The 11,655-nt window shown below is 44.2% G+C and overlaps 2 protein-coding genes across 2 annotated transcripts in view; one reads left to right on the top strand and one right to left on the bottom strand.

The window, feature by feature from the left end:
* Positions 1-1,314: 1,314 nt before the first annotated feature.
* On the top strand, positions 1,315-6,181 carry LOC135993089 (histone-lysine N-methyltransferase SETMAR). The gene is made up of 2 exons (XM_065642696.1): positions 1,315-1,404; positions 2,987-6,181. Exons 1-2 carry the CDS (start codon positions 1,327-1,329, stop codon positions 3,779-3,781), a joined length of 873 nt encoding a protein of 290 aa, XP_065498768.1. The 5' UTR covers positions 1,315-1,326; the 3' UTR covers positions 3,782-6,181.
* A 57-nt stretch (positions 6,182-6,238) lies between these two features.
* Positions 6,239-11,655, bottom strand: part of SUMF1 (sulfatase modifying factor 1) — a 37,406-nt gene continuing 31,989 nt past the window's right edge. The window contains exons 8-9 of the mRNA XM_065642695.1: positions 10,940-10,999; positions 6,239-8,097 (exon numbers count right to left, since the gene is read on the bottom strand). Coding sequence (XP_065498767.1) covers positions 7,987-8,097; positions 10,940-10,999 — 171 coding nt within the window. The 3' untranslated portion in view covers positions 6,239-7,986. The remainder of the gene's footprint in view (positions 8,098-10,939; positions 11,000-11,655) is intronic.

The raw sequence follows: 11,655 nt of genomic DNA, 5'->3' as shown, positions 1-11,655 counted from the left end.
ACCCCTTCCTTTCTCTTACATGCTGAGTGCAATCCTAAACAACTCCATTCATTATCTCCCTATCAACTCTACTATCCCCATTAACTGTTCACCCCACAAACACTGACTTCACCATCCAAACCCATCTGTACCTCTCTCCTGGTGTCACTCGGCTCCTCTTCACAGGCAGGAGGAAGGGGGAACCAATTTGTGAAGACTCTTCCCATTTCTCAGATGTTGCAGAAAAACGAAACAGAAAAGTCACACCAGCAACCACTGCAGGGAAAGGGAGACACAAACAACACCTTGTTGGAGGGGCACAGAGCGTGCTCCAGGGATTTCTGTCTCTTAAGTCTGCGGAGCTCATTTCTGGATAATTGATTTCACAAGGAGACCACACGGTTTGCACGAGGCGGAAAAGCAGATGAAACGATGGTAAGAACTGCTTCAACCTGATGCCCCAAAACACCTGACCCAAGGGGCAACCACAACAGCTCAGCAGAACCACCAGCGTCTGAAGAACACCCGGCTGACTCCTGACTCCTTTCCCCAGCCACAGCTGTTTGCTGTTCACAGAGAAAAGGCAAGACCAGCTGCGACTGCTCTGCTCTTATCATGGTGCACAGAAAGCATTTTGTCACAATTAGAAGAATGTTATCTATAATATTAGCAATGCCTCCCAGACCAAGCTAGAGCTTAGTCCCAAGGCTCCCCATCTCCCTGCGTCCAGAAAATTAATTTTACTAAACTACCTCCCGACACAGCAGCCAAGGTTACTTAAAAGCGTAAAACAGGAAGAAAAACCAAAATAAACAAAAAAACCACACCACCAAAAACAAAGAAAAGAACACCAACTCCAATACCTTTAATACCTTCAAAATCATGCAGGATTTAGAGTCGCATGAAGACTTAAAACAATTCCGCAGTCTGCAGTTAACATTTAAAATCACCCAGGTTTAAGTACTTTCACACATGGCACAAAGCGGCGCCGGTCTCTGAAGGGGCAGCCCCGCCGCAGGGAGGCACCCACAGCGGCAGCCACACCGCCTTCCCGCAGGCCCCAGCGCAGCCTCATGTCCCGGGTACGGGGCAAGGCGGAGCTGCCCCGGCCGCCTGGCCCCTCGGAGCGGATAGGAGCGGATAGGAGCGGACGGACAGCCCCGCACCGCCCCAGCCTCGCCGGGCACCGAGCGCAGCAACATGGCGGCCGCGGCCAGCGCCAGGCGGCTCTAAGCGCCCAGAGCGCCTGCGCGTCCGCACGCCGTGCATCACGCCCTCTGCCCAACCAGAGAGCGCCTTCGGCCCGGAGAGCCAATCCCCGCAGGGCCAGGGGGCGGGGCTGCGGCCATGGCGGAGCTGAGCGGCGGGCTGGAGCCGCTGCCGGTGGCGCTCTGCCCGCCCGGGGAGGCCCCGCCGGCCTTTCAGGTAGGGGCGGGGGCCGCGGCCGCCCCGGGGGCCGGAGCGGGAAGGGGGAGAGACCGGGGCGGAGGAGGAAGGGAGGGCGAAGCGGCCTGCGGCGCCTCAGGGAGCCCGTTTGGCGGCCCTGTCCCGGGGTGCCGCTCGCAGGGGGTTGTGGGCTCGTTACCGGCCCCTCCGCACCGGCCCGGTCACTCTTGGCCGTGCGTTCAGCGACACGCGGACAGCGTTTGATCCGTAGAGTTGACCCGCGCAGTGCCGGCCCCGCGGAGGAGCGGCAGAGCCGTGGCGCTGCAGGGCGGTGAGCGCAGCCTGGAACCGGGCTGGCGCCGGAGGCCGCGCTCCCTCCGCACAGCCCGAGCGCCTCACGGGAGACCCGGCACCGAGAAACACGGGGCGATACTGAGAACTCCTCGCTTCTGGCCTACTCGCTTAGGCACAGTCCAGCTTCGGCGCTTTCTGTATTGTACATTGCAAACACAGTTCCCGGCAGTACACTGATTGCCTAGGAGCTTGTTCAGGGAAATTAGAGAGGCTTTAGGAAACAGGATGAAGAAGCTCCTAGCAAAACTAGGGGGAAAAAATAAAATAAAGACCTAATCCAAATAGACACTAATCTTCCGAAATTGCATGGTGGCCGGTATTTAACAGAAACAGGAAAGCTCGTAGTCAGTGAATGGGAGAAAATGGGAATAGATAAGGGACTAGGAAACTTGGCCTTGAATAAAGTGAAATGCCTGAGAAACCTGCTGGTTATGAATGTTATGGCGTGTTTCCCAGCTCCCAGAAGCGACCAGGCAGAAGCTATGAAATGTAATATTTAGCAGTAATGCATACTTCAGGTTTCTAAATAAAGCTTTGCAAGCTGAATGCTGAGAAGAAAGTAAAAATATATATGTAGCTGTCTTTAGAATCTTTGCTTAATTTGAAAATCAACAGTCCGTGGTTCTATAATCATTCACCTGCTGGGGGCATTAGTGTAATTCTGAGTACCTGATTTTCAGCTTGGGTTGCTTGAACTGAACCACATCTATTCCCACAGACAGAATTTAGGGTGAAGCAAATACCATCTCACGTTCTACCTTGACAATAGCAGGAACTAATTTGCATGCAACATTTTGAAGATAAATTATTTTCATTTTTAACAAAAATGGGCATTTGAAATTCTGTGACTTAAAATATAGAGTAACCTTATTAGTAGCTTATCAAGTGTTTTGAAGGAGGAAAAAATTACTTTTAAGATACCTTGCTGTTTCTATAAATAAAAATCTTATCTAGTAAATTACATACAATTAACTGACATGTTTTTCCTGCTAAGAATGGGTTTTTTTCTTTTTTTTCTGGCTAGTAAACTACTTTGAGAAATTCAGTCACTAGCAGACTATCAATTCTTTTTTGGTGTATATGGAGTATCTGATTTGCATTCTTTAAGATGTTTTAGAAAAGTCAGACTTGTAGTTAGAAATATACAGGAAAAAGTTGTTTTATGACTTCGGTTCAGAGATCAGTCGTTGCCAGACACGGACTTCTGAAAACTCTGTGGAAAGAAGCATTGAACGTGACAAGGATTTGACTCTCATTCTCTTTACAGTACAGCCCAGACAGTGTGGCTGGAGCAGACGGGGACGTTGACCCTACGGAGATCACCTTTCCAGGATGTTCTTGTCTTACCAGCTCCTGTGTGGTTCACGAGTGCTCGTGTCTTTGCCGTGGTGAAAATTACAGCAGGTTGTGCCTCAGGCCCACAGACACAGAGGAGTACACCAGGCCTGTTTTCGAATGCAACGCCTTGTGCCGCTGCGGTGAATCCTGTCAAAACAGGGTTGTCCAGAGGGGTTTGCAATTCAGACTTGAGGTATTCAAGACTGAGAAGAAAGGGTGGGGGCTTCGCACTCTGGAACACATAGCTAAAGGAAGATTTGTTTGTGAATATGCTGGTGAAGTTTTAGGCTTTAATGAGGCACGTAGAAGAATTCAGGCCCAGACATCAAAGGATTCGAACTATATTATAGCGGTGAGGGAGCACCTCCATGGTGGTGAGATAATGGAGACGTTTGTTGACCCTACGTACATTGGTAACGTAGGCAGATTCCTGAATCATTCTTGTGAACCAAATTTATTTATGGTGCCAGTTCGAGTTGACTCAATGGTGCCTAAACTGGCACTTTTTGCAGCTACTGATATTTCTGCTGGAGAGGAACTTTCATATGATTATTCTGGAAGGTTCCATAATTTACCAACAACTAACAGAGAACAAAAACCTTCAGAGGAAGATAACGGACTGAGAAAACCTTGCTACTGTGGTTGCCGCACATGTTCCTCCTTCTTACCTTGGGACAGTTCCCTCTTTTCCTCGCCAGACACTTGTTCAGGGAGCTCTCCGTAGCATTTCAGTCCGTCAGCAGCCAACAAATGTCATTTTCTCCAGTAGTTTAATAAAACCCTGATCATGTATTCCACCAAGGAAGCACTCGTGGTTTAGAGTAACAGCTAGAACGAAAGATTTTGAGAATAACTTCATGCAACATCCTAGAGGCTGTTTTCAAGGTGGATGGTATGATCTGGAGCTTCAAGATGTTCCCAAATGAGGTACTAAGCCAAGCCTGGTGGTTTCTTATTTTCTTCTGACAGCTTTCTGTATGATAAAGCACATCTCTCAATTTGTAACTTTCAGAAAGAATGAACATTGGTACACAGAAAGGACATGATAGTAAAGAAAAGTGTCACTGAAAATTACAGAAGATGAGACCAAGGAATGTTGACATTTGCAAGAAGGGCATTAGGTTTCTTAAATACCATTAAAATAACTTATTTAAAATTACTTGCTATAAATTTTTCTGTTCCACAAAATGTAAGTAACTATTTATTATTGATGTAAAAAACTTGTCCAGAAAGATTAGTCTGAATGTCTCATGTACAAGGGAGAGCTTGCCAGGGGGTGGGGAACGTTCTGCAACTGCATGTTACTTCACTTCCTTTCTACAACAAATTGAAGAAGCCTCAAACAGGCTTGTTTTGAACTTCCCCCAACTTTGATACACATGACAGATAAACTACAATGCTACTTTTTCCAGTCATACCAGTGTGCCATCAGTGGCACAAACCCCTGGGTTACTTGCTCTGTACAGTTTGATCTTTAACTGTATTTGTGACCTTTGGAAAAACATACCTACACAAGGTGGCATGGTGTCTCAGAACCAGCTGTCTTGCAGGACAGCAGCAACTCTTTTTTTTGTTTTAAATAAAAAAGACAACTTTGCTTTGGACCCAAAAGATTAACCTGAGACTGGTGAGGGAGAAAGGACATTGTGTTGCTCTTATTTTGCTGTTTGCTAACCAAAATCTTACTTTGTGTTTACTTCCTCGATAAGCTTCAGTGTTAGCTTCTGCCCCTTTGAACGTGCACCTTCATGCTGCTCTTGAGATTTACATATGGCTGTGGTTTCAGTTTAAGATGAAGATTGCCATAATGATCAAGTGTCACTTGTGTCAGTACAGAAAGCTTCTGAAGGATTTCAGCTGCTTGTCAAGAGTAGTTTACAAGCTGGGTGGCCATTATCTGTATTCCTGACCTGGTGCAGGCTGCCTGCTTCCACTAAGGGAAGGTCTCCAGGTGTGTAACACAAAACACAGGCTGCAGGAGGTACCAGAGCACAGCTTTTGTTCCCAGGTCTCTTGTCCTGTTCAGAGGCTTATGTGGTTTCCTCCCCCACAGGGCATTGCACTAGCCACCATGAACCTGCAGGAGTGGGGGCTGGGAGCAGATGATCTGATCCACCTCCCCTCTCCCTCCTGGAAAAAGTTTCAGGACTAGTTTTATACTATCTGTATTCCTATTCCTCCAGATTAGATGAGTTTTCAAGATGACAGCACCATTTGCTCGCTTCCTGTTATTAATATGGACTTGGCATGGTTTTGAGTAGTTAAGGAAGTGTAGATTCGAAAAAAAATAACGCCAAAACACAAAACCCCAAACACCGTTAGCAATAGCTAGTCCTTCCATTGCCAGCTTAAACAAGCAGACACAGCTGAGCCTCCTTTCTCTGCAGTCCTACCCATTCCAGCCCAGCCAGCTGGTGCTGCCTCTAGCAAGGGAATATTGGTTACCTCGTTCAAACAAACTTCCACAGTGCAGAACGAGAGCATGTTGTACTGCTGAGAACCACCAGCCAGGGTAGAGGCCTTGCAAGAACATGAAATAACACCTTGTCATGGAGCTGGACGCCATCATGGTGATCGTTACCAGCCTCTCTCCACCCAGCCTGTGCTTTACACTCCGCTCTGCCGTGGCACTGCGGCTGTCTGGGGGCATGCAGCAAAATCCTACCAAAACAAATGGTCTGCTAAAAACAGACTGGAAAATAAAATAGGCCCTTGTTTTCACCTGCTGCATTTCTTTGGATTCCTTTCAGTTTTACAGAGTCCCAGGTCAGTGGTGCTCTTTCACAATAAATTCAATCAAATGGCTCAAAAGACTGAGCTGCACCTAATCCCCCCTTTCTACTCTCAAAGTGTAGTAATGATTATCAATATTTCAGTATTTAATACTCAAGCTCAGACATTTACTTTCCCATTGAAACCCAATCAGGTTAATTCAAGGCTTCTTAATGAAAGCTCTTGTAACAAAATACAGTAACCATTACCCAAACAAAAGCAGCATGAATGGGACACATTCCACCATCTCTGTAGAAGACCAGGAAGACTTCCCTCCACATGAGACCCACAGCACAATGAGATTGCCTGACATACTGATGGTGTGGCATCATGAAGTTGTTCATTTAAATAAAGTCACAAGAACTTTCCAAGATATGGAATGATGTGTGTATTTTTATTGAGGATCTTTTCCAGGTTAAAAAACAAACCAGCTCTAGGCAAAATCTTTTATAAAGTATATTCCTTCTTGTGGCAGAAAGATAGATATAATCTTGCCTGATTACTCTAAGTAAAAGAGATGTTTTTAATGCATAGATTTTAATTAGACATTTAATGCTGGTAAGGCAGTCTTTATTACACAAAACATTTACCACAGCTTTTATCACACGAGTGCTAAGTCAGAGTGGTGTATTCTGGAATTGTTGGAGTTTTTTCTTGCTAGAATTACCTTCTTCCCCTGATGGAGGCTGATGTTTGGTGAAGGGCTCCCCAGATGTTCTCCAGCATCTTCTTTTCAACGTGAAACACAGAGTGGAGAAGGAGCTGGCAAGTGATGGATTTGTATTAACAAACCCAACTTACTCCTGAAAAGACAATGCTGGGCAAGACTGGCATGACTGCAAAATCTTTTGTTAATCCACCACATTTTTCACTGTTGGGTCTCAAAGCAGCTGATGGGATGGCCAAGTTTAATCCCGGTTTTCAAGGCAGCAACCAGGAGGCTTGTTGGAGGGAGTGACCTGTCCCGGAGGACAGCGCTGCTGGTGCCCAGCTTACAGCACAGGCCACAGCTTCTGCAGCCTCCGCTTGGAGCCAGCAATGGCCTGGCACAGAAATACGACCAGACACCATGTCCTAGAGCGAGGGACGGTGCAAAAAACACTCTGTGGAAGGCCCAAAATACATTGAGATCCCCAAATGAGGTAGCTCTCATTATTCCTCTTGCCTTTCCTCCTTATTAAAATTCCTCTCCTTTTAAGTGGAATTTTATTTATTTATTAACAGAACAGTTTCAAAATTTACCTTATTAGGCCTTAGGGCTCACAGTTACATTTGCCATATTTTCACTTTAATTATTTTTTTATTCAAGTGAAGTCATTTGTTAGCTTCAGTTCCTAACGATGCCACTTTTGCACTTTTCAAGTCCCCAAAATAAGCCTACACTGTGTCAAAGAGAAATTCAAAGGAAATTGCCAGTGTTTTTCTATCAATAAAAGTCTTCAGCATAAATAAACACTAGAAATTTTATTCAAATATGTACATCACTTCTAATCATCTCCCTGAGGATTATCATCCCTCAGTTGCAGAAGGCACTTAAAGAGAAGCAAGTATCTCACTACAACACGCCCATTTCTGGATGTGATTTTCACTGCACCAGGAATGTCACACAACAGCTCCACAGAGTGCCTGCCTGGATAGCTGGCCATTTTCAGTCCTCAACTCTTCTAAACTCCTTCAATTTTCTTCTAAGCTGTCTAAAATTTCTTAGTTGCTTCAAATTTCTTTTAAAGCTGTCTAGAAATCTATAAAGTCCTTGTTTATTGGATTTGAGTGTAGAAATTAAAACTATATATAAATTCAACTATTAAGGAAAGATCTTTTCTAACAGAGCTATTTGTTAACCTTTTAAAACACAATCAGCATGTTTCTGCTCAGTTTTGTGCTAGTTCAATCCAGAATGAAAATTAAAATTAAATCCAGAATATTGCTAAAACCAACAGAAAGTTTGGTCAGGATAAAGGTCCAGGCCAGGTTCCCCAAACAATAATACGGGAAGGTTCTTCAAACAATGTTGAGTAGTGTTGGATTTTTCCCCTCAGCAGGAAGTTTCAGCACTAGGTTTTTCTATTCTGTGTCACCTGCAAGTGACACTCGGCACATCTGTTCTTCCTTGGGTGAAATTCAGCCCTCTGTGTCTCGGTGCGACAGCCCACTGGGTCACGGCAGCTCCGGCAAGGTGTCTGCTGCGCAGCGGAACCCCAGGTTGGAAGCGGAGCTGTCAGGAGTGTTTTGACTACGGGCTGCGCAGCGATACCTGTAGCAGTAAGACTGGAGAGCAAGAGGGGGAGAGGTGAGCTTCAGAGCATATCACAGCTTGTGCTTCCTTAGGCAAGAGCTTGTTAGATTAATATAGCAAAACATTTCAAACGCTGTTGGACAGATCAATGTACTGATACAGATCAAAATCACTGTGTTAGAAATAAGGGAAATCCCACTGTATGCAGAGATCAGTTGGCAGCTGATACAGAAAGTAGTTTCAATGGCAAAGTGTCTGATAATGTGTCAACTAATAATGTATCCTGCTCTGAGCAAAAGCTCAAATGACCTTTCTGCTGCTGCTCAGAACACTAGAGCGCAGCTCAGTGCCTTGACCTGTGTATCAGGATACAGAGGAATGACTGGAAAACAGGTACTGGCACTGGCAAGAATACATTTAACTGAATGAGATGCAACAAGAAGAAATAACTGGAGACAAACTCCTTCCCGGTATTCCTCTGGCTAGCACGCTTAGGGATATTTATATGCGATATATATTCTGGACTGGTGACTAAAAAAAACCATTTACATTTAAAATTAAGCCACTGACAAAAATGATTCAACTGCATTTCAGATATTCCTGGCAGACAACTTTGAACACTGTCCTCTTCCAGAATGGGCTGCAATCACACAGCAGCCGCCTCTCAGAAAACGAGAGAAGGAACCATCATTACTATTTCAATTCTTTACGTGAGAAAGGAGCACAAGATTAATTCACAGGACTTGTCCTCACACCCATCAGATAGAGCCATTTGATGCCACTGATGCGTGTTGGTGGGAAATACCCCTGTGCTTTGATCCCCAGTGTTATTTGTCTTGTGTTTGTAGGATGTGATCTCTCTGTGATAGACCAATTTAGATCAAAAATGCCATTTTAAACGATTCGGGAAAGTACAGCTGCACAATGCTTTAAACAAGTGATTTTAAGAGAGGCTGTTAACTTGTACACAACCAAATGAATCTAAACAGGACAAGTTCAGACATCCTTACAGCAAGGTATAGACCAGTGTCTATACCATGTTTTGTACATTCCCTGGCTGTACAGATTTGGCCACATCTCAGTGCACATCAATATGCCTCCAACTCCTTGAAAAAAAGAAAAAACTGTACTATTCACGATGCTACAGATTCTCAGTTACCTGATGTTAGGAATGGTGGTTTCCAAGCTGCAGAACTGACAAGTTTAATGGGTTTGCTACATTAAGTGAAACCTACAGAAGCAGTTACCCATCACGATGCAGAATGAAGACAGTCACACAGGTAATTTCACTAATGAAGCACTGGGGTAGCAAACTGTGCATTTATGTAACAACTCCAGTACAACCCACCCAGGTTCTGCCCCAAAAGATCTGGCTTGGGCTTTTTGTTCCTGTCCTCCAGCTACAGGCTTCTGGCCTCTGACAAAAGAACACCATTTCCATTCAGGCTGGTTCAGCTGCACGTACTCAGGCTCTGAAGCAGATTTCTCAAACAGCTGAGTTAAAAAGCAAACACTTTTTCTTTACTCATGCCCGCCCCCCCCCTTTTTTTTTGAGTAGGTATGAGGACCAGGCAAGGGAAAGAGCAGTTTTTCTCCTTTAAACCTTTCATGGATTTGGGCACAGCTACTCAAACAATTGAATTTGTACAACCATGAGTGGTGACAACTTAAATGGGTTCCGTTATCAAGAGAACAGCCCTGTGAACCACAGCACCGCCATCCCCCTGAGGCAGCAGGTCACCCCCGCAGTTAACAGCATCTCCACCTAAGGAGACTGGAACAGCGGCTCCTCTCCCAGCGCAGAGCCCGACAGCAGCTTTTGCTGTCTAAGGACAGCACACGCTGCTGCTCCCACACTGCAGAAACCCACCTTCAACAGCACACGATAGGATTTAGAAGCTGGACTATTTTGAAAATAAAAACAGCTGGTAAGCATACATGTAAAAAGGTGAGAAGTTTAGGCTTTAGTAGAACAGATTAGTCCAAATAGATTTTTAGGCACCTAATAAAGAGCCCTTGTACTAAGAGTATTCAGTGGGGTTTTTTGCCTTGATACACAGCCTAGTTTTATCACCTACAAAAAAGACTAGAATAGACTAGAATCTTCACAAGCCTTTAAAATGGGTCACATTATTCATCACTGAAGAAGAGTCTATTCCAGTGTTAATTTAATCAAAACTGCTAATTAACATCTGACATGGATTTCACCTAAGAACGAAATCAGTGTAGAAAATGGGATCTCACTGTAGAGAATTTAATCTAGTTATGAGAATGATTTGCCAGCTGCAGGCTTTGAAAGGAAAAAGAACAGGACAGCTTTAATGAAAAAGGAGATGTACAATGAGCATTTTTTTTCAGCACTAATGAACAGAGTTTAAACTATGATTTATGTCATGAGCAGCTATTGCATTGTGGTGGTATCCAGACTTTTCAGAAAGAATTTCAAGTCTGCTATCAACTAAGCTGAAACATTCATCTCCCAGCAATCTTTCTGAAAAGACCTGTTATCCTTTCTGGACTGAGAGTCATTCTAAAACTAAAAAAAGTCACATCCATACTTTCTACTCTTACAAGTATTACTCAAGCACTATAATGAAAATAGCATTAGAAGTGTGCATCAATTTTAACTTCTACATCTAAAAAAAAAAAAAAAAACCACCATACTGGCATAAAGCAGTTTGTTTGGTTCAATTCCAAGCTAACAAAAAAGAATTCCTTATGGCCATCAGGTATTACTCTCCCTTAAATTGCATGAAACCCCTGAACAAGCATCCAGGCTGCCAGGAAACTCTGTCAGAAGATCATTTCATTGTCAAGTCAGGTACTTCCAGAGGAAAGATCAATATGAAAACACCACAGGCCTTTTCACATTACCTTATGGCACATGTAGGATCCACCCTTCTTCACTCTGTCCGTCCCTGATGAAGGTCCTTTCTGGGGAGGAGAGGATGCTGATCAGTATTCAAGGAACAATTGCCAGTTACAGGGTAAAGGTAAAAAGCTGTAATAGGGAGACGGATAAGGAACAGCCATAAATATTCAAAGTAAATAAATTTCAGCTGTTGTCTGTCTGAACCAGAAAGCTTGAAATAATTATGTTGCAAAAGACTTGCAGACAGGTGAGAGTAATTGTTCTCACTCCCCACTGCTGCAAATATTTGCCATTTGAGTTGCTGCCCATGAGCCCCTCATGCTTTGTTTCTATAAAGCACCTGATAATATATTGTAAAAAGCGCAGTGACAATCATTAGAGAGGAAGGATCTTTGAGAACAGATCAGTTGCTGTAGTTTCAGACATTTCCTAATAAGAGATCTGGAATTTCACACACTGGCCTGCACATGTACTGAATCTGTGATTCCCATTAGTTCCACTGCTATGAAGCAAACACACAGAAACCCGTGAGCCTCCAGAAGGAACATAGAGAATTACCACTTTTCTAAATCTGGTTATGCTCTTTGGTGGCCAGTTGCAATGAGGGCTGTAATGCCCAGTGTTTGGTGCTAATTCTCTTTCCAAAATCCATCCTAAAACTCCAGTTTGTGACCATGCAGCAAGACATTCTGTACCATCACTAGGCACTAAATTGGTT

This window comes from Caloenas nicobarica, chromosome 11 (genome assembly GCF_036013445.1).
Source record: "Caloenas nicobarica isolate bCalNic1 chromosome 11, bCalNic1.hap1, whole genome shotgun sequence".
In the NCBI taxonomy this organism is placed as follows: Eukaryota; Metazoa; Chordata; class Aves; order Columbiformes; family Columbidae; genus Caloenas; species Caloenas nicobarica.
The sequence above is the reverse complement of the archived record's forward strand: the minus strand, read 5'-3'. Positions and strand labels throughout refer to the sequence as shown.

Excerpts from the sequence above, each read along its gene's own strand:
- LOC135993089 (XM_065642696.1), top strand. The coding sequence starts at position 1,327 with ATGGCGGAGCTGAGCGGCGGGCTGGAGCCGCTGCCGGTGGCGCTCTGC. Across the intron at positions 1,405-2,986 it reads AGGCCCCGCCGGCCTTTCAG|TACAGCCCAGACAGTGTGGC; the intron begins GTAGGGGCGGGG and ends TTCTCTTTACAG.